Raw genomic sequence first — 25265 nt, forward strand, 5'->3', positions numbered from 1 at the left:
GCTCCAGAATAAGAGCTATATGTCATTTTACTAATATTCCATAGTGGATAATAGTATGGGCTCTACAGTGTCACTGCCTCTCTGGGTTCAAATCCTGACTCTACCCACTAAATAGCTGTGCCGTCATTTTTTCTCAGGGCTCAATATCTTCATCCCTGCAATTGTGATCATCGTAATATCTCTTGCATAAGGTATTTGAGGATTTGATAATACATAAAGTGTGTAAAATAACACCTAAGCATTCTAAGACAATAGCTGCTATTATGAACAGGAGCTTGTTTTGTATATCACATTCACTGCTGCATTGACCCTGCAATTCGATTGTCTTTTCAAGCCTTTCCTAAAATTACAAACTTTTCATGTTATCACAAGAAAGACTGCTTGGATGTGACAGAATGTGAAAATTATGCTTTTTATTATATCACATAAAATAGTTACACCAAATTGTCCAAATGCATTGGTGAATTAAAGCCTTCAACTCTTACAAATTTTTATACATATACTTATGCATTTATAAATACACACATATGTAAAAGATATATATTTTCTTCTAAAATAAAGTGCCCAAATTTTGATATATGGGGGCATAATAGGGAAAAAAGAGTCATAAAGTTTTATCAGTTATAGACCTTACCTTCACAATATAAGAATCTGTTTTATACACATTTATTCAGATATAGTGAATTTCAATCACTCATTTCTTTTCTGAATTCTAAGTGAATCAACTTATCCTAAAAATTAGAAGAAGTCATGTAGCCAATTTAATGAATCAGAGGCTAATTTTTCTTACTGGCATTAGAGCATTGGCTCCCCCAATGGAAGGTTGGTTCAGCTTCATTCTTACTTTTCCTGTTTTTTGCACTGTTGTCTTTCTGCTAAGATGACAAGCAGAGAGACAAATGAATGGGACATCTCTAATCTAAATCCTTTAGTAGCATTCAATAAAGTCAGGGTTTGGTGAAAAGACTCCTAAAGTCTTCACATTGCCCTGGGCTTTGTGAGAAATGGCCCAGCAGGCTCTGACAATCAATTCTGCCTCTCTTATGCTGAAATCTTACTGAAGCCACACAAGAAGAATCAGAGTACAATGATCAATGGCCCATTGAGAGAGCCTGCTCAAACTGAAATGGAACTCTACTACGGTGGAAAACTGTGAGAACACGTTTGGGTTTAAGGACAAAATAAGGGTTAAAGAAAAACTAGACAATTGGAGATCATTCAGAAAATCCTCTTTTCAAAAAGGAACCAGGGCTCTATTCCCTGCTCCACTACCTCAGCTACTCTTCCTGGGTTTTTACTGGATCTTCCATTACCTTAGACGTTTAAGATGATCATTTGCAGTCTTTGACAAAGAATGGAATTTAAAAATGCCTTTGAAAGCTTCCAACCTATTGAAGCAAGGTGAAGATGCCTAAAAATAGTGTAATATGAGCCCAGCCATTTCAGAATCTCTGGTGATTACAGGTTCAAACTGCAATAGAGTGTATCTTATTCAAGCAGGAAAGGGAGACATTGTCAGCACTAAAATTGCATAAAACACCCTATGACTTCTCAACATCCAGGAAGCCCGGGAACAATGGGAAGCCCAGGCGTTTCCCAGAGTCAGCACAAGGAATGGAGTATTTTCTTTTATTTTTTGGGAAAAGGGGTGGGGGGAAGAGGGCAAGAAAGTGTTTCCAATAACCTGACTCACCTCCGTAGGGGCTTTGCAAGAACAGTGCTGCCTTAACTACTGATTTTGGTGAGCATCTTGTTAATGGCTTGCTTGACATGCGTGGTGGAGCTGCGTCGCCTAGTCTTACCCTGGACCATCCTCCTGCGACGCACCTCTCGACACAGCTCATAGAATATCTCGGTGATGTTCCCTTCTCCAGTGCAGGCAGAACACTCATAAAAAGCACATGCCAGTTCGGTGGCCAGCTTCTCCCCTTCTTCTGTACTAACCTGTCTGGAGTGGTCCAAGTCAGCTTTGTTTCCAACCAAGATGAGAGTCACATTCTTGGGCTTCTTGACCTCATCCAGGATGTTCTTAAGTGGCAGCACTTCCTCAAAACTTCCTCGGTCAGTAATGTCATAAACCAGCACAAAGCCTTCTCCCCAACGCATGTGTCCTTCCCTCTGAATGGTGTCTTCCTGTTGACAAGAAAACAATGGCAGTTGGGAGAATTAGAAGTAATCACCATGTATAGATGTGGCTAATGCCAATGGTGATTCCTTAATTACTACTCCATGTCATTAAAATTTCTTGATAGTCTGCCTGTACAAGCTTACCTTCTACTCCAATCACTTTGGAATAGAAGCATTACTTACTCATAGCAAGATATGTTGGGGAACTAAAAACATTCTTAACTGCATAGACCTTTAACTTTCTGCTTCTAATTTTCTTCTTGCCATATCATTAAATCCATAATTACAAGAACTATAAAGAAATTATCTTAGTTGAACACACTGCCTCTAAGGCTTTTCATCACAAAGAATTGGCAAATAGGTAACAAACAAGTAGACATTACCCCACCCTATAGAGATCAGATTTAGAGGCACAGCTTAGTGAATGGTTTTGATTTTGTTTTTTGCTTTAATCTCTTTGTCTTCGGCTTATAGACAATTAGGCACCAGGGACAGAAAAACAGTGAACAAATGGATAGAAAGTCAAACTCAAAGCTAGGGGCTTTGGGCTTTTTTTTTCTTTCTATCTTAACACCGCAGAAATATTATAAAGTCCCAATAATGATACAAATTCATTTCAAGTGGTTTTCTAAGGGGATGATCACTCCTTCTTAGGAAAGTAGCACGTATGATTTGAAAATGCATTGCCCTCATGGGCTCAAATAACCTTTGCAGGCATGTAATTCCCTGTCGCCTCTTTCTAGAATCAGGGCTGGGTGGAAGGGAAAACATAAAAAGGAGGTGATGGTGAGAAAGAAAAGTGTATAGCTAGTTACAAGAACGTTTCTTGGATTAAACAATTTAATTCAAGTCTTCTTTGGGTCATAGGTCACTGATGAAGCACCATGGAATACGTCAGCTTCCTAATTTTCATTCTTAGTGGTCATTCTTATTCTTGGGAACGAAACCTATCCTATGAACCCATTTGTAATCTCAGAACATACGGACATCAGAGAAAATTTATATTAGCTTCCTTTTTAATGGATTATTATTATTCAATTATGTGGCTCAAATTTTCAATAGGATATGGTGAGGTCTGGAAAGAATATTACAGGAGAGATTCCAAAAGTATTCTGAAAAAATATTCGGAGGTTATATAAGTTTGGAACAGAATAGCTACAGAAACTCTTAAGGATTCATCATACGCTAAGGCATACTAAAGGCTCTGAGAACTACTCCAGTAAAAATATCTGCTTCACTCTATCAGAGCATTTCAAACACTTAACCATGAATCTATTAATATCTTGCCATCCCCCGAAAATATATGTTGGTAATTCTATTCTGGATGACGTCATGTGAATGTTATTTTCAACCTCCCCCAACCCCTGAAGTACTGGGCAATTTATATAAGGATGCATACACAAGCTGTTGCAAAGACATTAATATACAAATAACTAGATAATTAAAGAAAAAAGTCTTTAGGCATCATTAGTTAATTGTAGGAAAATATCTTAATTTTGTTTATAGAATGCACATACATGTATCATTTTTATTTAATACAGAAAACATTTTAGCTGAACCCTTTATTCACCTGACCAGCAGTATCTAGTATCTCCATGGTGACAACTTCATCATCAATGTTTGCTTGGTGTCGGTAGGTTGATTCTGAGGGAATGAGCAGAAAAAAAAAAGAAGAAGATAAAAAAGTAAATAAGTGCATGATTTAATTTGACCTTTAGTCACAGAAGTATGTCTGTTTATTTGGCATAAGGAAATGTGCATCCTGGAAGGAGAGGATGGATGTCTAAGAGTGTGCCATTTCTGCACTCTTTAAGATCCTGGAACTACAGGGTCTCATCAGGGAGCCACAGACATTCAGGGTATAGCATGGGAGAATCTCTTTTGTCTCTTCACTCACTCTATTCTCCTATCAGCTCAGCTTTCTGATGATCTCTTCCTCCTAAAATAAGGCTTCCACATCCTAGACTGAGAAGGTGATTCCCACAAAACACATTCTGTCTTGATACTCCTAAAATCCAGTTTCTGGAAATCACTTTTAATTACTGTTCCTGCCAAGATGACATAAAAGCAGGAGCTGTTCATTTCTTTCAAGACCTCAACCCTGACAATGCGATAGACATTAGAGGATGTGGATAGCCATCCATGTAAAAAATTACCATTTAAAGCTATGAAAAACCCTTGTGGCAGTAGAAGGAGATTGGACCCCACATTTGGGGGTTGTGAGGAAAGCAGAGGAAGGCTGGGCCACAGGGATGGAGACACAAGAAAGCAGAGTTCTCTTGCTCTTATTACCTCTTCAAGGTAGAAAAATAACAGCTCAGTACCAGCTGAAGGCTGGTAGGTTAATATCAGAGTGGTCGGTCCCCAAGCTCTACTGGGGTGAGGAGAAGTTAGGAGAAGTGAGAACTTTGGGTGGTCTGAGTGTGCCTTTCACCACATGAAATTTAAACCAGAGATTAAAATAAATACCACCTGGTGCTGCTCTGTATGAAAACTAGAACAGTTGAAATAATGAAGTCAACAAATGTTTGACCGAGCTGAAGGCCAGGTTGGGGAACTCTTCCAGAAGATATCAGTAAATGATAAGAAGAAGAAAAATGTAAAGTTAAAATATAAGAGTGATGGATAATAGATCTAGACATGTTATTATCTCTTATAAAATGAGCCTCAAGGGGCGCCTGGGTGGCGCAGTCGGTTAAGCGTCCAACTTCAGCCAGGTCACGATCTCGTGGTCCGTGAGTTCGAGCCCCGCATCGGGCTCTGGGCTGATGGCTCAGAGCCTGGAGCCTGTTTCCGATTCTGTGTCTCCCTCTCTCTCTGACCCTCCCCCGTTCATGCTCTGTCTCTCTCTGTCCCAAAAATAAATAAACGTTAAAAAAAAAAAATTAAAAAAAAAATAAATAAAAAAATAAAAAATAAAAAAATAAAATGAGCCTCAAAGAGAATAAAACATATGGGGGGTGGGGGATGGGGGTAAACATATATGAGGGTAAACAATATCTGAGAATTTCTAAGATAAAAGACATTGAACAATTCAGTTCAAAAGGACAAAAAGGGCACACAAGAGGAAAAGCCCCATATATAAAACAATTATAGAAAAATTTAGGGATATCAATGATACAGAAAATTTTTAAAGGATCTAGAGAAAAAAGGCACATCACTTACAAAAGGACTTGACTCAGACTGATATTAGACTTCTCACCAGTAAAACTGAATTCAAGGTCCCAATGGAGTAAAACAAAGGAATAAAACCACATTGAAAGCAATTGAGAACTACTATTCTAGATGATACCAATATATCAGGGTGTGAGGGCTGGGGAGAGACAAGAGGCATATTTGAATGAGCTAATGTAGTTGTCTTACTCCCGAAGATGACATCAATAAATAAGAATAGGAAAAAAGTGAGTTAAGTAGTCAACATATCAGAAGAGGAACATAGAATAAATCCAAGAAAATATGAGGAAAGAAATAAAAGAGAAAAAAGTGCAGGAGAAAAAATTAGACAAGGTTAACAAACCAAAGCATGAGGCTTGAAAGGATTAAAAAAAGAGGGGGGGAGTAGAGATAAACAAATGTGGCAACACTGACTAGTAAATTGAAAGAGAAGGAGTAATCAAATGAAATTTGGCATAAAGGAAGAAATAACTACATATTGTGATGAAATGAAAATACAATAATATTATGAACTGTATACCAACACATTTCAAACCCTGATAAATTCTTGGATTAAATGATGCACTGATGGGTGCACTGAGAACTACAGCACTTAAGTTGATCAATAACCAGTAAATAATTTAGACGTTAATTGTAGATCTCTTCTAATCATGAAAAGCAACTGCATCCAATTGGTTTTAAAGGAGATTTCTAGAAACATTAAACAAGTTGTTCTAGAAAATAGAAAAGGATATCTATCCAATTCCTTTTATGGGGCATATGCTGACTCTAATAAGTATTACAAGAGTAATAAGAGAAAAAATAAAATAAAATCATAGGTTCACTTCATTCTTGAACATTGATTCATAAATTTTTTTAAGTTTTTTTTTTTAAGTTTATTTTTTGAGAGAAAGACAGAGACAGAGATAAAGACAGAGAGCAAGAGCAGGGTAGGGGCACAGAGAGAGAGAGAGAGAGAGAGAGAGAGAGAATCCCAAGCAGGCTCCATGCTATCAGCGCAGAGCCTGATGCAGGGCTCAATCCCACAAACCATGAGATCATGACCCAAGCCGGGATCAAGAGTTTGATGAGCCACCCAGACACCCTAGAGTCATGAATTCTAAATAAAATATCCCATGGAATCTAACAGTGTAATAAGAAAAGTATATCACTGATCAGTTAATTTCAAAAATGCAGGGTGTTTAAAATCTATCAGTGCAATTTTTTTCAGTTTTTATTTAACCAGTTAGTTATACACCTGGTGCTCATCATAAGTGGACTCCTTAGTCCTCGTCACCTATTTCACCCATCCCTCCACCACCCCCCCCCACTAACCATCAGTTTGTTCTCTATAGTTAAGAGTCTATTTCTTGGTTTGCCTCTCTACCCCTCCCGCCCCCATCATCATTTGTTTTGTTGCTAAAATTCCACATATGAGTGAGATCATATGGTATCTGTCTTTCCCTGATTGACTTTTTTCACTTAGCATGATACTCTCTAGCTCCATCCACATTATGGCAAATGGTAAGATTCCATTCTTTTTTATGTCTGAGTAATATTTCATTGTATATACATACAACCTCTTCTTTATCCATTCATCAGTTGATGGAAATTTGGGCTCTTTCCATAATTTGGAAAGGTTTTTTAAAATTTTTTTAATGTTTATTTATTTTTGAGAGAGCAAAAGAGACAGAGCGTGAGCAGAGGAGGGGCAGAGAGAGAGGGAGACACAGAATCTGAAGTAGGATCCAGGTTCTGAGATGTCAGCACAGAGCCTGATGCAGGGCTCGAACTCACAGACTGTGAGATCATGACCTGAGCCAAAGTCGGATGCTTAACCAACTGAGCCACCCAGGTGTCCCAAAATTTGGGTATTGTTTCTATCCATGCAATGTAATACATTGAAGCACTAAAGGGAAAAAAAAAAAAAGCACTAGAATAAAGAACCACATGATTACCATTATAGGAAGATCTATAGCACAATGAAGTTTATATAAATTTAAAGTATATGGATACACACAAAAATACCTTTTTCAAAAAATATGTAATACTTAGTACATACTGCTTGCCATTTGAACATGAATTGTTCTAATGCTTTACTCATATTAATTCATTTAATCTTCACAAATATCTCTGTGGTAGGTATTACTGTTACCTCCATTTTACACAAGGATACTGAGGCACAACAACATTTAATAACTTGTCAAAGGTCACACAGGGATAAGTGGTAAGTAAGTGGTAGCATTGGCCTTGAAACTCAGGAAGACTGCCCTTGGAATTCGGCTTCTACCACTATGTAAAGTGTCAAACATATTAGATTATACACCTATGGGAAAGAGGAGGGCAATGGTGTCAAATGGGAATGCCAGAAAAAGAAAGTGAAAGAATATAAATAATATAGATAATAATAGAAATATAATAATACCTAATATATACGATATAATTATGTAAACATAATATAAATAATATAAAGGCGTCACAAGCACATGGATACAGCAGTATGATTAATTTAATTCTTTACACCTCAACTATCCAATTCACCAACCAATTGACCAACCAACCAAATAAACCTGCAGGTTTCTCTCAACAGGGTAACCAGTGAGCCATTCCTTTTATTTATTTGTTCTTATCTCATTTTTCTGACTTTCATTTCTTTATCTCATCAACTATTTTACAGTTCTTTTGGGACCACAGTTTTTTGCTACTTTGCTACAAATATATCGTCCTACCTAAAAATACAAACTGCAGAAAGGAGGCTTAACTAAGTGGCATAACCTAGCCTTCTACCTGCCATCAGCCTGTGTCATGATCATTGCCATAGGCATGGCACATAACTGAAGTCTTTTCTGAACAGTAAAATGCAAATTTTTAAAAATATTTATTTGGGGCGCCTGGGTGGCGCAGTCGGTTAAGCATCCGACTTCAGCCAGGTCACGATCTCGCGGTTCGGGAGTTCGAGCCCCGCGTCAGGCTCTGGGCTGATGGCTCAGAGCCTGGAGCCTGTTTCCGATTCTGTGTCTCTCTCTTTCTCTGCCCCTCCCCCGTTCATGCTCTGTCTCTCTCTGTCCCAAAAATAAACGTTGAAAAAAAAATTAAAAAAAATATTTATTTATTTTTGAAAGAGAGACAGAGTGTAAGCAGGGGAAGGGCAGAGACAGAGGGAGACACAGGATCTGAAGCAGGTTCCAGGCTCTGAGCTGTCAGCACAGAGCCTTTTGCGGGGCTCAAACTCAAGAACCGTGAGATCATGAGCTGAGCCGAAGTCAGATGCTTAACAGACTGAGCCACCCAGGCGCCCCTGAATAGTAAAATTTTAAAGTGAGGTTATGTTTGGGGTGCCTGGGTGTCTGTTGAGCATCAGAGTCTTGATTTCAGCTCAGGTCATAATCTCATGGCTGTGAGATCGAGCCCTGAGTGTTGAGTGTGGAGCCTGTTTAAGATTCTCTCTCTCTGCCCCTCCCCTGCTCAAGTGCGTGCGCTCTCTCCCTCTCTCTCAAAAAAAAGTGAGGTTATACTTAATATATTTTAATAAGCATATTTTGCAGCATTATTATTCTCTTAGAATAGGTAATCCATACATGGTATGGACAATGGTTCTCAATTCTAGAACATTTCATCCCCCTACTCTTTATGTTAAATGGGAGGTTATTCTTTTGTGTAATTTACTGCTCTAAAATACCATTTACAGGAGCATGTGGGTGGCTCAGTGGGTTAAGCGGCAGTCTTTGGCTCAGGTCACAATCTCGAGGTTTGCGAGTTCAAGCCTCTGGTGGGCTCTGTGGTGACAGCTCAGTCCGGAGCTTGCTTTGAATTCTGTATCTCCCTCTCTCCCTGCCCCTCCCCTGCTTTCTTTCTCTCAAATAAATAAATAGTAAAAAATTAAAAAAACACCATTTGCAGCAACTACTCATGTATGAATCTTCTCTCAATGATTTCCTTTTGCATCTTCAGTGCTCCAGCTTGAGGAAGAGAGGCCCAGACAGCAGCATGCATGCTAGGATCTATGTCCTTTCTGTCTCTCCTGCTACTGTTCAGTGGTGGCCTTTGTGCTACCTTCCTTTTTAAAAGGGCTGGCATCCACCCTAGGGCCTGGAAAACAGAGTTCTGGGCCCTCTTCCATCTCCTTACACCATAAGTTGCCTGACAGACAGGGACATTTTTCTCTGTTGCTTCCATGATAAATAGGATATGTGTTTCAACCACAGAAGGCCACAGTAGGGGGGAAATAAAATATAATGAAAATTGTATGGAGCTGTGCGATTCTTTGGCTGTTTGTTAGCTAAAACGAAAGTGATGAAATGCAGGAAATGAGGGAATGTCTGTCACAGACACAGCAGCGGGGAGCAACAGTGATTTCATCTAAGCTGAATACTGGTTTTATGCCATTTTGAGCCTTCTCTCTTTAAGCCTCTTCTCTTATTAGAAACACATATCTTCACGTAAACAGCGGAAGTATAGCCCACACAGGCGAAATGTACATCTGTGTGCTAACTGTAATGAAGATATAATTCTAAAAAATGTACTGAGCACTTTTTGGAATTAAACTCCACTATGCATTTTAAAACATAAGAGACAATGTGTATCTGTGTGGAGGTTGGACACACTTTTCATTTTGTTCATATTAACTTAAAATGTAATTTTGAGTCTTTTTTTCTTTTCTTCCTTTTTCTTTTTTCTTTGAGAAAGTGTGTGTGCGTGTGTGCATGCAGAGAGCAGGGGGGCAGAGGGAAAGGGACAGAGAGAATCTTAAACAGGCTCCACACCTCGTGTGGAGTCTGACTTGGGGCTTGATCCTATGACTCTGGGAGCATGACCTGAACCTAAATCAAGAGTCAGAAGCTCAACCAACTGAGCCACCCAGGCACCCCAAGTCTTTTTTTCCCTTTTAAAGGGAAGGGGGGTGATTATTTAAGGCATATATCTAAATGAACCAAAATATCATATACTATAACACCAATTATTAGTTTCAAGATGAAATTAGGCATATTAAAAATTATATCTGAGTTTCATTGTATATGAACTGCATTCAGCAACATTTTTATAAATCGAAGTATATTTTGTATATGCTAAGAGAAATTGATGCTCAGAGGGACGTCGTATATATGCTAAGAGAAATTGATGCTCAGAGGGACGTCGTATATGGTTAATCCTTTTGCCAATTTAGCTTTTTGCAAATTTCAACGTAGTAAGATGGACATGTAGCCAGCACAGTAACAACAGCAGTTAGTAATGTTTTGATTTATGCTACAATGGAAATTGTACTGACTTGAGTTCCATTATTTGACTTGAGTTCTATTACTGGTCTAACCACAAACTAGCCACATAATCTTGGATAAATTTACTTCACTGGCCTTGTTTCCTTATTTGTCAAACGATGATCTTTAAGTTCCTTGCTGAGCCGATATTAAATAGTTCCATGAGTCGGCTAAGCACCTCTGCCTTAGTATCCAGTTGAGTAAATTTGTTCCGGGTGTGCCTCTCTCTTGGATAAGCCTTTCCAAACAGAGGGTAGTGCAGTGCAGGAAGGAAGAACCAATCACAAAATCAAAGTGCCAATGGATCTGTCTGCCAATTCCTACCCTCATTCCCATCTGAGCCTTTACTAATGACACAGAGAGCCCTGTAATCCATTCAAATGGAGTAGGGTGCCTCCAATACAGTAGTCGTAGCGGTAAGTGCTGACGAATAGTTTCTCTTCCTCTCCAAACACCCCCAACACACACACACACACACACACACACACACACACCCCTACCTATACACACCATCTCAGCCTTTACCGTATTCTCTGGCATGATCAACACTCTCAGAGGGTAATACGACTCTCAGAAGTAGGGATTCAGTTCTTGCTGGGGATCTAATCAGAACATGGACCATGTTGTTCTACAACTAGAATATTACACTCACCACCATCAGGGTTTTTCCTGGTCAGATGATGCAAGTCCCAAATCTCACAGGCTGCAGTGCTGGTTTTCAAATGCTATTCCTAGGCCAGCTCTGGTCTCTGACAAAGAGTTCACTGATCCCACAGTGAAATAAAAAAAAATTAAGGAAAACTAAATTTCTTTTTTTTTTTTTTTAATTTTATTTTTGGGACAGAGAGAGACAGAGCATGAACGGAGGAGGGGCAGAGAGAGAGGGAGACACAGAATCGGAAACAGGCTCCAGGCTCCGAGCAGTCAGCCCAGAGCCTGACGCGGGGCTCGAACTCACGGACCGCGAGATCGTGACCTGGCTGAAGTCGGACGCTTAACCGACTGCGCCACCCAGGCGCCCCAGGAAAACTAAATTTCTTAGGTTATATCCTCCAAAAAAAATTGGATGTTAAAGGTATTCGCTGCTTCTATGAAATGCAAGTGCAAATAGAATCTGGGTTTAGTTCTCTCTCACCCTCTGAGCCTTGCTTACATCCCTAATTGGAGTTCCTATGAAAATCCTTCTCCTTAAAAAAACAAAAAGTGGGGTGCCTGGGTGGCTCAATCGGTTAAGCATCTGCCTTCGGCGCAGGTCATGATCTGGCGGTTCATGGGTTCAAGCCCGTGTCGGGTTCTGTGCTGCCAGCTCAGAGCTTGGAGTCTGCTTCGGATTCTGTCTCTCTCTCTTTCTCTCTCTCTCTGCCCCTCTTCCACTCACACTCTGTCTCTTTCTCCTTCAAAAATAAATAAATATTAAAAACAATTAAAAAAACAAAAAGCAAAACCTACTGAAATCTAAAAGTCTGGGACTCATTTGCTAGTGTACTAGCAAATCTATTCTTCATAGATTTACTTCAGAGCAGTAGATATTATTCCAACTGGGTTAATATGTGGAATGGTGTTCATAGTCTTCAGCTTCTCATGGGGCAATAATTCTGTTACAGGTGGAAAAAATTGCACTATTAAACATTTTTTCCCTTTCTTTCTCTTATTGAAATATAATTAACATACAGTGTTATACCCCATGGTTTTTTTTTTTTTTTTTTTTTTAATTTTTTTTTTCAATGTTTATTTTTTATTTTTGGGACAGAGAGAGACAGAGCATGAACGGGGGAGGGGCAGAGAGAGAGGGAGACACAGAATCGGAAACAGGCTCCAGGCTCTGAGCCATCAGCCCAGAGCCCGACGCGGGGCTCGAACTCACGGACCGCGAGATCGTGACCTGGCTGAAGTCGGACGCTTAACCGACTGCGCCACCCAGGCGCCCCATACCCCATGGTTTTGAGGAAGGCTCTGAATTCAGAATTCAAGACTGGTTTTTACAGATATGCCACTTTGCTTTTTAATGGTAGCTTTCCCTTTTTGGTGGTGGTTTTGAAACTCATGACAACATGTAGTGAAGTCCAGGACGTGCTTGATTCATCTTGAATCAAATAGATGGGGGGCTCCTGTTAGCTAGAACACTGGGGACTTCTAGCACACAAATACACACACATGCGCACACACACACACACACACACATCAGTTTCCAGGGTGAGTTCGTAAAACTCTCACCTGGGAGTGAGTCATATGCCTGGTACTCCCGAAGTCTGATCAACGCTTTGTTGCTTAGCAGCTGAAATCCTTTCTGAACAGTACAGTACAAGGTCACTCAATAAAGTTTCATTGTTCTTAGTGAAGGAGGTCTGCATTATAAATAACTGATACAGGCAGATTTCTATTAACAGCAGTTGTTTTTCAGAATGAATAAAAGAAAAGGGAAAATGGTTCACCTAAGACTAATGTAAAATAGTAACATTAGTTACTGGAACATATTCAGAGAGGTAAAAAAATTTATGAGATCATTTTTCATAAGTTTCATCTTTTGTTGAGATACACTGGGATTGGTAAATAAGATTAGTATTTTTCTACTGAACGCCCATAGCCATTAAGAGTCTCTGAACTACAATCTTTGTAGAAATTATATAAGTGATAAAAATATAAGAGTAAGCATTTACTTATGTGGAACAAACAATACACAGTTGTTTGTTATTTTAAAACCAAGTGTATTCTTGATCCAAATACATCATCTTAAGATTAGATTGTGGCTATATCCAAAACATTTTAAAAATTATTGATGTTTAAAAACTATTTAATAGCAAAAACAGAGAAGTAAAGATTAACAAATGTAGAGGCATACTATTAGATTTAAAAAAAAAAAAACAAAACAAAACCCTGAATCCCATAAGGAGGTGACTCTTCTCAAAGTAATTTATAGTTTTAATGCAATTCTAATCAAAATCATGTCATGTTATGACAGAGTTTTTAAAATTGGCCTGGAAGAATAAACTAGAAATACTGGCCAAGATAATTTTGTAGAAAGTTAAAGAGAGAAGATTTTCCCTCCTGTGTGTCACAATGTGCTAAAAGCATACAGTTATCAAGAGTGCGGTACTGGAGATAGACATGAAAAGCAAATCTAGAACTGCAGCCTAGTGTAAATAATCCAGTGTATTAAAAAAAAAACAAACAAAAACAGCTTTGAAAGTAGTGGGGAAAGGTGGGGACCATTTAGTAAACAATAGTAGGAAAGTTTGTCAACTATTTGGAAAGATTGTTGGATCTTCAGTGTGTACTTCTCACTAAAATAAGTTCCAGATAGATTAAAAAGTTAAAAAATAAGTAAACTATAAGATCACTCTGTATTCCTTCTCAGTCCAGTCTTCCTTCATAGTACTTATCACTATTCATTGTTTATTTGTTTATTGACTCTTCTGTCTTTACTAGACTGTTAGCTCAGAAAAAGCCACAGGCTTTCTCTTTCTGCCTATTGGTTTATCTTCACCACCTAGAATAATATATATGGCATTATATATATATGTCGTATATAATATATATGACATAGGAGGCATTTAATACTTATTTGTTGAATGAATGAATAAAATCAATGAAAGGAGGCACAAAGGGAAGCCCAATGTGGGGCTCAAACCCACAACCCTGAGATCAAGAGTTGGATGCCCTACCAACTGAACCACCCAGGTGCCCCAAGAAGGCTGCCTTTTAACTTGAACATATGTATGTAGGGGCGCCTGGGTGGCTCAGTTGGCTACGCGGCCGACTTCCGCTCAGGTCATGATCTTAATGGTTCGTGGGTTCGAGCCCCGCATCGGGCTCTGTGCTGACAACTCAGAGCCTGGAGCCTGCTTCGGATTCTGTTTCCCTCTCTCTGCCCCTCCCCCACTTGTGCTCTTTCTCTGTCTCTCATAAATAAATGAACATTAAAAAATTAAATTGAACATATGTCAGCTTGGAGTGATAACCAAAACAAAACAAAATGAAACTTTCAAAAGAGGAATATTCTTTGCCCGTTTCACTATTCTGAGTGAGGCCAGCTCAACCTGGACACTATGCCTGGTAACCAAACAATGGATGTACGTCTCTCCTGTCTCTGGATCAAAGTAACAACTTTTACAATACCAGCTGGGCTCCTTGAAGCATCAGAAACAAAACTCAAAGGATTCACGCAGAATAAAATCTGAAGCTTAAATTAGAACCCATGGATTGTCAGCATTATTTTGAAGATGGTAACTGAATAGGTATCTGATATGTTTTGGACAATTTAAAAAACACCATGAATGGTTCATACATCAATATTATGGCTACTTTCAACATCCACAGATACCAGTTTTGCTACCACTTTTTTCTTTTTTAATTTTTTTTTCAATGTTTATTTATTTTTGGGACAGAGAGAGACAGAGCATGAACGGGGGAGGGGCAGAGAGAGAGGGAGACACAGAATCGGAAACAGGCTCCAGGCTCCGAGCCATCAGCCCAGAGCCCGACGCGGGGCTCGAACTCACGGACCGCGAGATCGTGACCTGGCTGAAGTCGGACGCTTAACCGACTGCGCCACCCAGGCGCCCCTTCTTTTTTCTTTTTTAAATAGGCTTTGATCAGATTCACTGGAGAGAAATATGGTTTACTTTTATGTTTTCCCAGAATCAGCATTCAGAAGGCTTCTTTTATTGTAATGCTTCCTCAGCATGCCATTCTCTTCCACACCAGATTAGCCTGTGCACTGTGGCATCCTTCTCCCATTAAAACAATGCTACATTTCCAACAGATGGACATCATGTGGTACCCACTCCCTTCTTGTCCCCAGTTTGACCTGATTTCTTCATGTAGGCATGAAAATCCTGCATGGTTCTAAGCACGGAGAGCACGAGACACACGGCTAGCTTCTTTAAAGACTTCTTTGCATGATTTGATAAGGCACTTCCCAAACACCTGGTAGGTGCTTCAAAAGGTTGCAACAGAAAATGTTATTGTCTCTTTTGGGTCATAAACTTTGAGTGGAAAGGAAGAGGAAACAAAATTTGACTTACCAAGAGTGGGATCATATTCCCAGATGAAGCGCTTGGTCAGGAATCTCACTACAAGAGCTGTGGAAGAAAAGAGCAACATTTCAAACAAATTTGTTAATTTCCTTATAGTTCTTATCCTTGTATGGAAAGAGAAATAGCCCAGACAACTATATGTGCTTTATAGTTCTTGGCATATAAACCCAATCCATTCATTTATGTTTATTCAGATGCTTTTTCTATTTCATATTGTGGCCTAAAAACTGGTATAATGTTTTAATGGCGCATTAATCAACAGGCTAGATTTGTTCTCTTAGTTATAGGATAAAAACAAACAAACAAAGAAAAGACATCACAATTTGAACATGCCCATATATAAAATTTTTAGCAGAACAATGAATTTGGACGTAAAGTGTCACAATACAGGCATCTGAAGTTTTGAATATTGCTAACAATTGACAAAGGTGAGTTGAAAACATGATTTTTAACTGCAATGAAAAGATCATTAGCTGGTAATTGGTATTATTAAAAAAACAGATTTTCAAAATTAAGGATTTTATTAGTACTCATTAAAGCTCATCAAAGGCAACACTGATGAAATAATACAGTCAGAGTTAGGGTATGGAACTGGGCTAACACTTCACTTACATGATCTTCTCAACCCTTACCTCCTCCCTATGAGTCAGATACTGTGATTATTCCCATTTTTCAAATAAGGAAACTGAGGCTCTGAAAACTTAACAAATTTAACTGAGCTCACTGAGCTAGTTAGTGGCCAAGTCAGGATTTGAGTCTAAGCAGTCAACTTCCAAAGCCTGTGATTTATCTATTGTTCTAAACTAAATATGAGGCCTGGGCCATTTAGATAATACTTGACTGGAAGCCCATGACAGAAGGAGAAGTGGAAAAATTGGAGGAGGCTCTATTGTCCTTAAAACCTGATGGGACACATGCTCAACATTTTCCTATAGGTGTAGCGAAAGCAGCGGCTTTTAATCTTCTTAAAAACATTTTTTTTTTTTTTTTTGGAAAGGGGTGTCACAGACACTTTGAAAATGGAACGAAAGCTTGGAATCTTTTCCCCGGTAAAATGTATATACATACATTTTGCAGATAATTTCAGCAGCCTCATGAGCCCTCTGAAGACCTTTAGTGGTCTTCCCGGGAATCTCACTGATCCTAACAAAAGAATCAATGTCTATCATATTTTATAGTAAAAAAAAAATCTATTATGAGAGTATTTTTATTTTTACTGAAATGCCCTGTATGTAGTAACCCAAAGCTACTCCTTGAAGAAATACAACTAGTCAGCTGGTATTGCCATCAGTCTGTCCTTTGTCTGTTGCCACTGTTAGGATCAACAGAAGTCTGTCATCCCTACCATAGTGCCTTATGTGAAAGATCACAGTGCAATTTGCAATGAGAACCTCAAAACAGAACACAAACATATGTGGCTTGGCTGGAGCCTGAAAGTACAATGTTTTTTCTAATTACAGAGTGTGAGTCTGAATTTAAGCCAAAATATTTGCAGTGCCTAAAGTAGCAAGGCCACTGACCCTATAATACTTCCCACAGTAAGTGTACTTGTGGGTTCATCTGCAATTTTCAGAGTCTGTCACTGTTCACTCTCTTGAGGATGCATTTTTTTGCATGTAAGAAGCAGTAAGCAGTAGCCAATTATTTTTCTGTTTTTAGATTAGCACATTAGTAAACATAACTGCCTGTACTATTGAGTTTTACCATTTGTTAGAGTTACGTAGTTTTAACTCGAAAGGTTTGGACCAGAAAAATTCATTCATCTGACATCCTGAAGCAATGAGGTATTAAAATTAATAAAGTTTCACACAGCTGAAGTTTGAACTTCCCTAATTCTGAGGCCATTTAAACTTTAATTACTTCTCAACGAAATCTTTCTACAATGCATTAGGCTTTCCATTGCCTTTCAAAACCGAGTATATTGAACATAACTGAATCATTTGAAAATGTCTGGATCTTAGTTAACAACCTGGATTAGTGCCCTGTGCAGTTACACAGCAATTCTTTGAGAAGCCGAAGAATGGTCAAGGCAGCACAGCTCAAGAGTGCTAGGGCTTAAATGGTTTTAGCTTTTGAATATATGTATTCATACACACATACACACACCTTTTTTCCTCCTTCAAAAACAATGGCTTTCTCTTTTTGCCATGGTCACTGAGACCACCTCCCATAACCAACCCATCTGTATGTCTCCTTTGTGACTTTTATCATTCCAAAGACTGATGAGCCACATGAATGAGCCTGTTAGAATTTTTTCTCATATTAGAATAAATTAGCTCTGGGGTTGGATTCTAAGGAAGCTGTTCTATGAATACAAAGAGGATTCTGGTGACCTTTGAGATGTCATGTTTGTTTTTGAGAAGCTGCTCCTGTTGGCTGCTGGGTTATTGGCTCCGTTTCAGGAAGGTACTTTCCAATGGGGCAGTGTTGCTAGGCTTAATCACTGATGTCAATCTAAATATTTCTAATATTCTTTTTAAGAGATGAACATTATTATTTGATGGCTATTTTGACAATAGGATCATATGTTTTTTTAAACAAAATTTAGTCTATTTCAAATACAGCAAAAAACCCCAGCAAAACCATACTGAAAAACTGACATGCCTTATGTTTATTCTTGGAAGACGTGTTTTTATCTCTCTTACACAGATTATTCATGGAAAAGACAAATGCACTGTCTGTATTTTTAAGTTTTAAAAAATATTTTAATTTCAAATTGTCAGTCTAAAGAACGAAAATAATGTTGTATACGTGGAAGTGATAGCTGTTAAAGTCTTGATTACTTACTTTGTTGTTTGAGGTGCTTAAATAACATTCACCACCTACTGATGTAACCATCAATCTTCAGTATTATTTACCCACAAATTTGATTAGAATATTATTAGGGAATATAACTTTTACGTGGGACATACCTTGCAGGTCTCACCTCCTCCATCACTACCACTCTCTCATCACGTGCTTTCACCTGTTAACGATAATGCAATTGTTTCCTTGGGGTGTCCCTCCTTCAGCCATATCCCTAGAATTCCTTTAAACTACTCTCTATGCAGCAGCCAATGTTTCTGCTAAAACTTAAGCCATCTCATGCCACATTTTTTCCTCAAATTCTTCTTGACCTCATCTCACTGAATAAATACTTACTGAGTGCCTACTCTGTATCAGGTTCTGTTTCAGGTGTTTGGAATAATCCAATAAGCAATTCAAAGATCTCTGACTTTACAGAGCTTATACTCTACCAGGAGGAGACAGATAAAAAATAAAAATAATAAATACGTTACATAATACATTAGAGGTAGTAAGTGCTATGGGAAAGGAAGTAGAACAAGGTAAGGGTATTGGCATTGGGGTAGGAAGATGTAAGAGTTATTATTTAAGATAGGGTGACCAAGATAATCCTCATTGAGGAGGTGGTGTAAGAAACAGATGAGAGAAGATTTCTGGGGGTAGAGTGTTTGAAGGAGAGGGAGAAGCCAGTGCAAAGGCCCTAAAGCAGGAAGGCATGCATGATATGGTCAGGGAACAACAAGCTGACCCACTGGTGTGGCTAAATCAGAATGGCAACAGTGAGTGGAATAGGAGATGAGGTCATTTCTTGCCACTGTCCCAGTCAGACATTCCATAAATCTACTATTACTATTGTTAATATCCCCACCACTAATAATAATAATAGTGATGATAAAAACAACTGAAATGCTATTTTACTATTATCATTATTTTATTATTATTATCATTATTATTATTATTTTACTTGATTCCTTCTTTAGAATGTATATTCATAAGGGCATTACATTTGTTTGATTTATCACTGTTCTCTAGTATCTGGAACAGTGTCTGGCACACAGTAGACTATAAAATACTTCTTAAATAGATGAGAAAGATTGATCACTTCAGGTCACAGCTCACTCTTCTTTTTTTTTTTTTTTTTTTCCAACGTTTATTTATTTTTGGGACAGAGAGAGACAGAGCATGAACGGGGGAGGGGCAGAGAGAGAGGGAGACACAGAACCGGAAACAGGCTCCAGGCTCTGAGCCATCAGCCCAGAGCCCGACGCGGGGCTCGAATTCACGGACCGCGAGATCGTGACCTGGCTGAAGTCGGACGCTTAACCGACTGCGCCACCCAGGCGCCCCTCACTCTTCTTAACAGTTAAACAATAACCAGGCATTGAGAGAATAAGCAGAAAAAACAATCCAAGAGAATCCACAACAGAACCATGCCATCTTTCTACGACTTTTTCTTGAAAGGTGATATTAACATATAATCTGAATGCCTTCTAATGGCTATTCCATGATCCTTCTACAAATTATACTTCTGGAGTTTACTCAAATGGTTAATACAAAATTGATTTACTTTTCTTTTGAATACCTGGTCCTCTTTATCCCAAGTATCCTGAGCAAAGGTTTTCTTTTGATGCAAAAGGGTGGTTTTGCTAAACTTTATTTCCACTGGCAATCTGTTATAAGATCTTGTTTTCCCTGAAGTTTTAAGATTGGTTGCAGTTAAGTTTCTGCATTCTGAAATATCTTATTTTCTTCCCATTGCCTTGAAAACCTACCTTTCCACTGAATAGGTGAACATGTCTCAAAGTCGATCTAGAGAAGAACATTTTGCCTAATTTATAACCAACATGAATAATTCTTCATTTTATGTGGTTTATTTTTTATATTACTGGAATTGCATTTCACGATTACCTATGAAAGTTGGTTTTAACAAAATGGAAAATTCACGAAGTAGAATTTAATCCAATGATAATATTTCATTTATAAGCAAATGCTAAAAGGCATTATTTCTACATTAAAATAGTTATGTCATTTCAAAATAGATTAACAACTCTGGGCTAGTTATTCAAAATAATTTCTGATGTCATCATCAAGATGAGGAGGACATTGAAAGTACCAACTTTCGTGATCAGAATAATATTTTAAAATGAAAATTCAATGGATATGATCCGTACAGTAGATCAACTTTTGGAAATGAACTTTTTTTTTTTTTAACATTTATTTATTTTTGACAGACAGAGCGTGAGCAGGGGAGGGGCAAAGAGAGAGGGAGACACAGAATCAGAAGCAGGCTCCAGGCTCTGACCTGTTAGCACAGAGCCCTATGTGGGGCTCCAACCCATGAACTGTAATGGTGAACTGTGTGATCATGAGATCATGACCTGAGCCAAAGTCGGATACTTATCGGACTAAGCCATGCAGGCGTCCCAGAAATGAACTTTTGAGGTAAATGAAAACTAACACACATGATATTCTTTTGCTCTTAAAGACATTTAAAAATATACTCTAGAGATTCCAATAGAGCTTTCAATTGTTACTTTTTACTTACATTTACTTTTTTTAATGTTTATTTTCATTTTTGAGAGAGAGAGAAAGAGCATGAGCCAGGGAGGGGAAGAGAGAGATGGGGACAGAGGATCTAAAGTGGGCTCTATGCTAACAGCAGAGAACCTCAGGCGGGGCTTGAACTCACAAACGGAGAGATCATGACCTGAGCTGAAGTTGGACATTCAACCCACTGAGCCACCTAGGTGCCCCTAGGCCCAAATTCTTAAAAAAAATTCTTGTTACGTCATTATTTTTCACTTATATCGTTTATGAAATAACCTGATTAACAATGTATATAATACAATTGTTCCGTGGCTACTTAAGCATATATGACCGCCTAAATATTTGTGATTATTGTTCTTCTCTATAGGTCCTTTAAAGAAGCATCCTTACTGTAAAAATCTAGTCCTTTTGTCTGAAGGGAACATCCATGTCTTTTCACTGATGTGTACTGAATGCTCTATCAGTTAAAGTAGTTTCCAGTTACCTGTCCTCTCCAAACTTCGGCTTTCTCATCTGTAACAGATGGCTAGCCACCTTGTGGGTCAGAGTTGATTCCTTTCCTTCCTCTGATCCCCACAGACCTGTGCAACCTGAATTTCAATTACTTTCAGTAGCACTCCTTAAGCTTACGTCAGCCCGGCAGACTGACTGTACTACTTAATATCACGCACATTCAACTCCTAACGCATCTAATCATGTTGTTACCTCTGCCTCAAAGGTCCCTATCCAACTAATAAAATCCTAATCATCCTTCAAAATCTAATTCAAATATAACCTCCTTTGTGAAACCTTTCCTTTCTTTCTATTAGTTATTGCTGCTGAACAAATCTATCTCAAAACTCAGCAGCACGCAACAATAAGCATTTATCATGGGAAAATTAAAATAAGCTTATGGAATTGTGGTCGACTGATTGTTCTGGAAAAAGCCTGCTACACATGTTTCAAATGGCCAGTTCAGATATTTTTTTAAGACAGGTAAAGAATCTGTGGTTCAATTAAGTACTTCAAAGAACTTCATCACCTGAATTCCTTTTGGATTTTATCTATAATCCTGATAACACACCCAGTGAAAACCATTGATTTAAGGCAGACTCAAAGATTGTGCTTGTTATCTACTACATTCATATCATAATGAAAAGTTATTATGAATATATATTAAGTGATGTGTATGGTTTTCATTCTGTAACCTGCAGGACCTTCATAAAAATACACAGTTACTTTTTTTTTAAGTTTATTTATTTTCAGAAAGAGAGAGACAGAGAGAGAGAGAGAGAGACAGAGAGAGAGAGAGAGAGAGAGAATAAGTGGGGAAGGGGCAGAGAGAGGCAGAGGGAGAGAGAAAATCCCAAGCAGGCTGCAGCTCTCAGCACAGAGCTTGATGTGGGGCTTGATCCCACGACCCTGGGATCATGACCTGAGCCAAAATCAAGAGTCTGATGGATGCTTAACTGACTGAGCCACCCAGGTACCCCATATATAGTTACTTTTAAGTTGTAAGGCAATGAACTAGTCTTTAATGACCTTCCATAAGAGTATGCTAAATTCAGAACAATTATGTCACAGAGTGTCAATTATTCTGTGAAAAATAAACAACTATTTTTGTTACAGGAAAAGAAGGCAAATGTGGACAATACACACAGTCATAGTCCACTATCGGTTGTAAGTATGTTCACAACTTGTTATTCAAATTTTCTCTTTTTTTACAACAAAATTTTTCAATGTTTCATAGAATTCTTAAACCTTGAAAACCACATGGAAACATTATAATAAACTTTCACAGCATTCTAAATGTGAAACTTCTCAAAACTATGCTGCAGCTGGGAGATAGAGTAGCTCTCTCCCCGTCTTCTCCCCCTTTCTACTTCAGTACAGAATTTACAGAATCTTTACTTGGCCAGCAGAAAACAAGAGGCAATGGTGTGTATTCCTAAGCCAACACGGGTGGCCAAATCAACAGTAAATTGCTTTCAGTTTGAATTTTATGAATGTCACAATCAATGATGTATGTGAAAAATAATGAACAATACAAGGGTGAGAGAGTTTAATACAACTTGGGAATTGTTTTTCTCACTTCATTAAACACTGATGTGCTTAAGCAATATCATAAACATTATGATGGGAAAGCATTTAAAAATAATGCAGTATTGTTAGTATCACTATCCATGTTCATCTATTGAGAATGCACTATTAGGTCGGGTGTTATGCCATATCTTTACATACATAGTTGACCCTTGAACAACACAGGTTTGAACTGTGTGGGTCCACTTACGTGCACAGTTTTTCAATAAATACAGTACAGTACCATACATTTATTTTCTTTGCCTCATGATTTTTCCAATAACATTTTTTCTTTAGTTACTTTATTGTAAGAATACAATACATGATATATAACACACAAAATATGTGTTAATTGACTATTAATGGTATTGGTAAGGCTTCTGCTCAACAGTAGACTATTAGTAGACTATTAGTAGTTAAGTTTTGGGGGAGTTAAGTTTACGGACTCTCAACTGCACGGGGGGGGGGGTTAATGTCACTAACCCCTGCGTTATTCCAGGGACAAATGTGTGTCTTTACCCTTCATTGTCCTATAGCACCGAATATATGTATATGTATATACTTAGGCCTATGTATATGTATCTGTGTGCAATAACAAAGAAAATGAAGCTCAGATAATTTACATTTCTTCCTCAAATATGTGTGCACCCTGGTCTGATCCCAGGAACCACATTCTTTCTTTTTTTTTTTTTAATGTCTATTTATTTCTGAGACAGAGAGAGACAGAGCGTGAGTCGGGGAGGGGCAGAGAGAGAGGGAGACACAGAATCCGAAGCAGGTTCCAGGCTCCGAGCTGTCAGCACACAGCCAGACGCGGGGCTCAAACTCACAAACCGTGAGATCATGACCTGAGCTGAAGTCGGTCACTCAACTGACTGAGCCACCCAGGCGCCCCATCCACATTCTTTCAGTGACTCACCCTGACTCATTTAATAGAATCTTCTTTTTTTACAGGTGAGAAATTTGTCATCAAACGGCCTACAATTCCTGGTAATATACTCCTCTCCTGTTATTAAGCTCTTAATTTGAAAATTTTGGGAGTGAAAATTGCATATACTTTACATATAGGGTACTTCTTAAAAATGTTTATTTAGAGAGAGAGAGAGGGCATGTGAGCTGGGAAGGGGCAGTGACAGAGAGGGAGAGGGAGAGAGAGAAAATCCCAAGCAGGCTCCACACTGCCAGCTCAGAGCCGGAGGCAGGGCTCAATCCCACCAACTGTGAGATCATGGCTAGAGCTGAAATCAAGAGTCCGGATGCTTAGCCAACTGAGGCACCCAGGAGCCTCGATATAGGGTCCTTTGATTACGCTACTTCATTACAAAAGATTAAAATCAAATCTCTGGCAAAAATAAAGCCTGAAGGGGCGCCTGGGTGGCGCAGTCGGTTAAGCGTCCGACTTCAGCCAGGTCACGATCTCGCGGTCCGGGAGTTCGAGCCCCGCGTCGGGCTCTGGGCTGATGGCTCGGAGCCTGGAGCCTGTTTCCGATTCTGTGTCTCCCTCTCTCTCTGCCCCTCCCCCGTTCATGCTCTGTCTCTCTCTGTCCCAAAAATAAATAAACGTTGAAAAAAAAAATTAAAAAAAAAAATAAATAAATAAAGCCTGAAGTGTCTCTAGGAAAAAAATGACTTTCTAGACATAAGCTTCTGAACATTCATGAGCTTCTTTTATTGCCTCCATGTGGAGCACTAAACACTATTCATGCTGTAATCCATGGTGGATAAAACCGTACATAAGACATTGTAATCATCCTCATGATGCAGTTTTGCTTCATCATTTCAATGTAGTTGACTTTATGTTTCTTTAAGGTGTCTTTTAGGATCTATTGCTACTATTTTAAATACAAGGCAAGACCATAGCTTCTTTTGGGCGCTCCATAAATACTGTCAGGCTCATTTCCTTTTTAACCTGGCACCCCTGAAAGTCCAAATATGCTAAAAACGAGTCAGCATATTAAGTAGGAGATAGAACTACTTTGGTAGATCAAAGAAAGGGGCAAAGACAGATGAATTTAGAAAGCTGCAGACTCATAGATAGTGTTACTATTCACCGCATTTCGGTCTGTGGTAACTAGTGAAGGACCACCTCCTTTAAAGTCTTCCCTGGCCTTCCCCAACCATTAATCACTCCTTGTATGACATGAAATTGTCATTTGTTTCTTCTCTATTATAGGACAACTATAGAACAACTTAGGCAGCGTGCAACTGCCTTATAAATATGAAGTTATATTCCTGTATGTCTTACAGATTCTGAGATTGTAGCCTTATTCATCTTCATCTCTGGTGGCTGGCACACTGCCTGATA

At 38.7% G+C, this 25265-nt stretch overlaps 1 protein-coding gene across 3 annotated transcripts in view; it reads right to left on the minus strand.

Annotated features, from left to right (window-relative positions):
* Positions 1-393: 393 nt before the first annotated feature.
* Positions 394-25265, minus strand: part of RERG (RAS like estrogen regulated growth inhibitor) — a 117488-nt gene continuing 92616 nt past the window's right edge. For all 3 annotated transcript variants that reach the window (XM_030322334.2, XM_030322332.1, XM_030322333.2), the window contains exons 3-5: positions 15560-15616; positions 3698-3771; positions 394-2133 (exon numbers count right to left, since the gene is read on the minus strand). In XM_030322334.2, coding sequence (XP_030178194.1) covers positions 1726-2133; positions 3698-3771; positions 15560-15616 — 539 coding nt within the window. In that variant the 3' untranslated portion in view covers positions 394-1725. The remainder of the gene's footprint in view (positions 2134-3697; positions 3772-15559; positions 15617-25265) is intronic.

Source organism: Lynx canadensis, chromosome B4 (genome assembly GCF_007474595.2).
Source record: "Lynx canadensis isolate LIC74 chromosome B4, mLynCan4.pri.v2, whole genome shotgun sequence".
In the NCBI taxonomy this organism is placed as follows: domain Eukaryota; kingdom Metazoa; phylum Chordata; class Mammalia; order Carnivora; family Felidae; genus Lynx; species Lynx canadensis.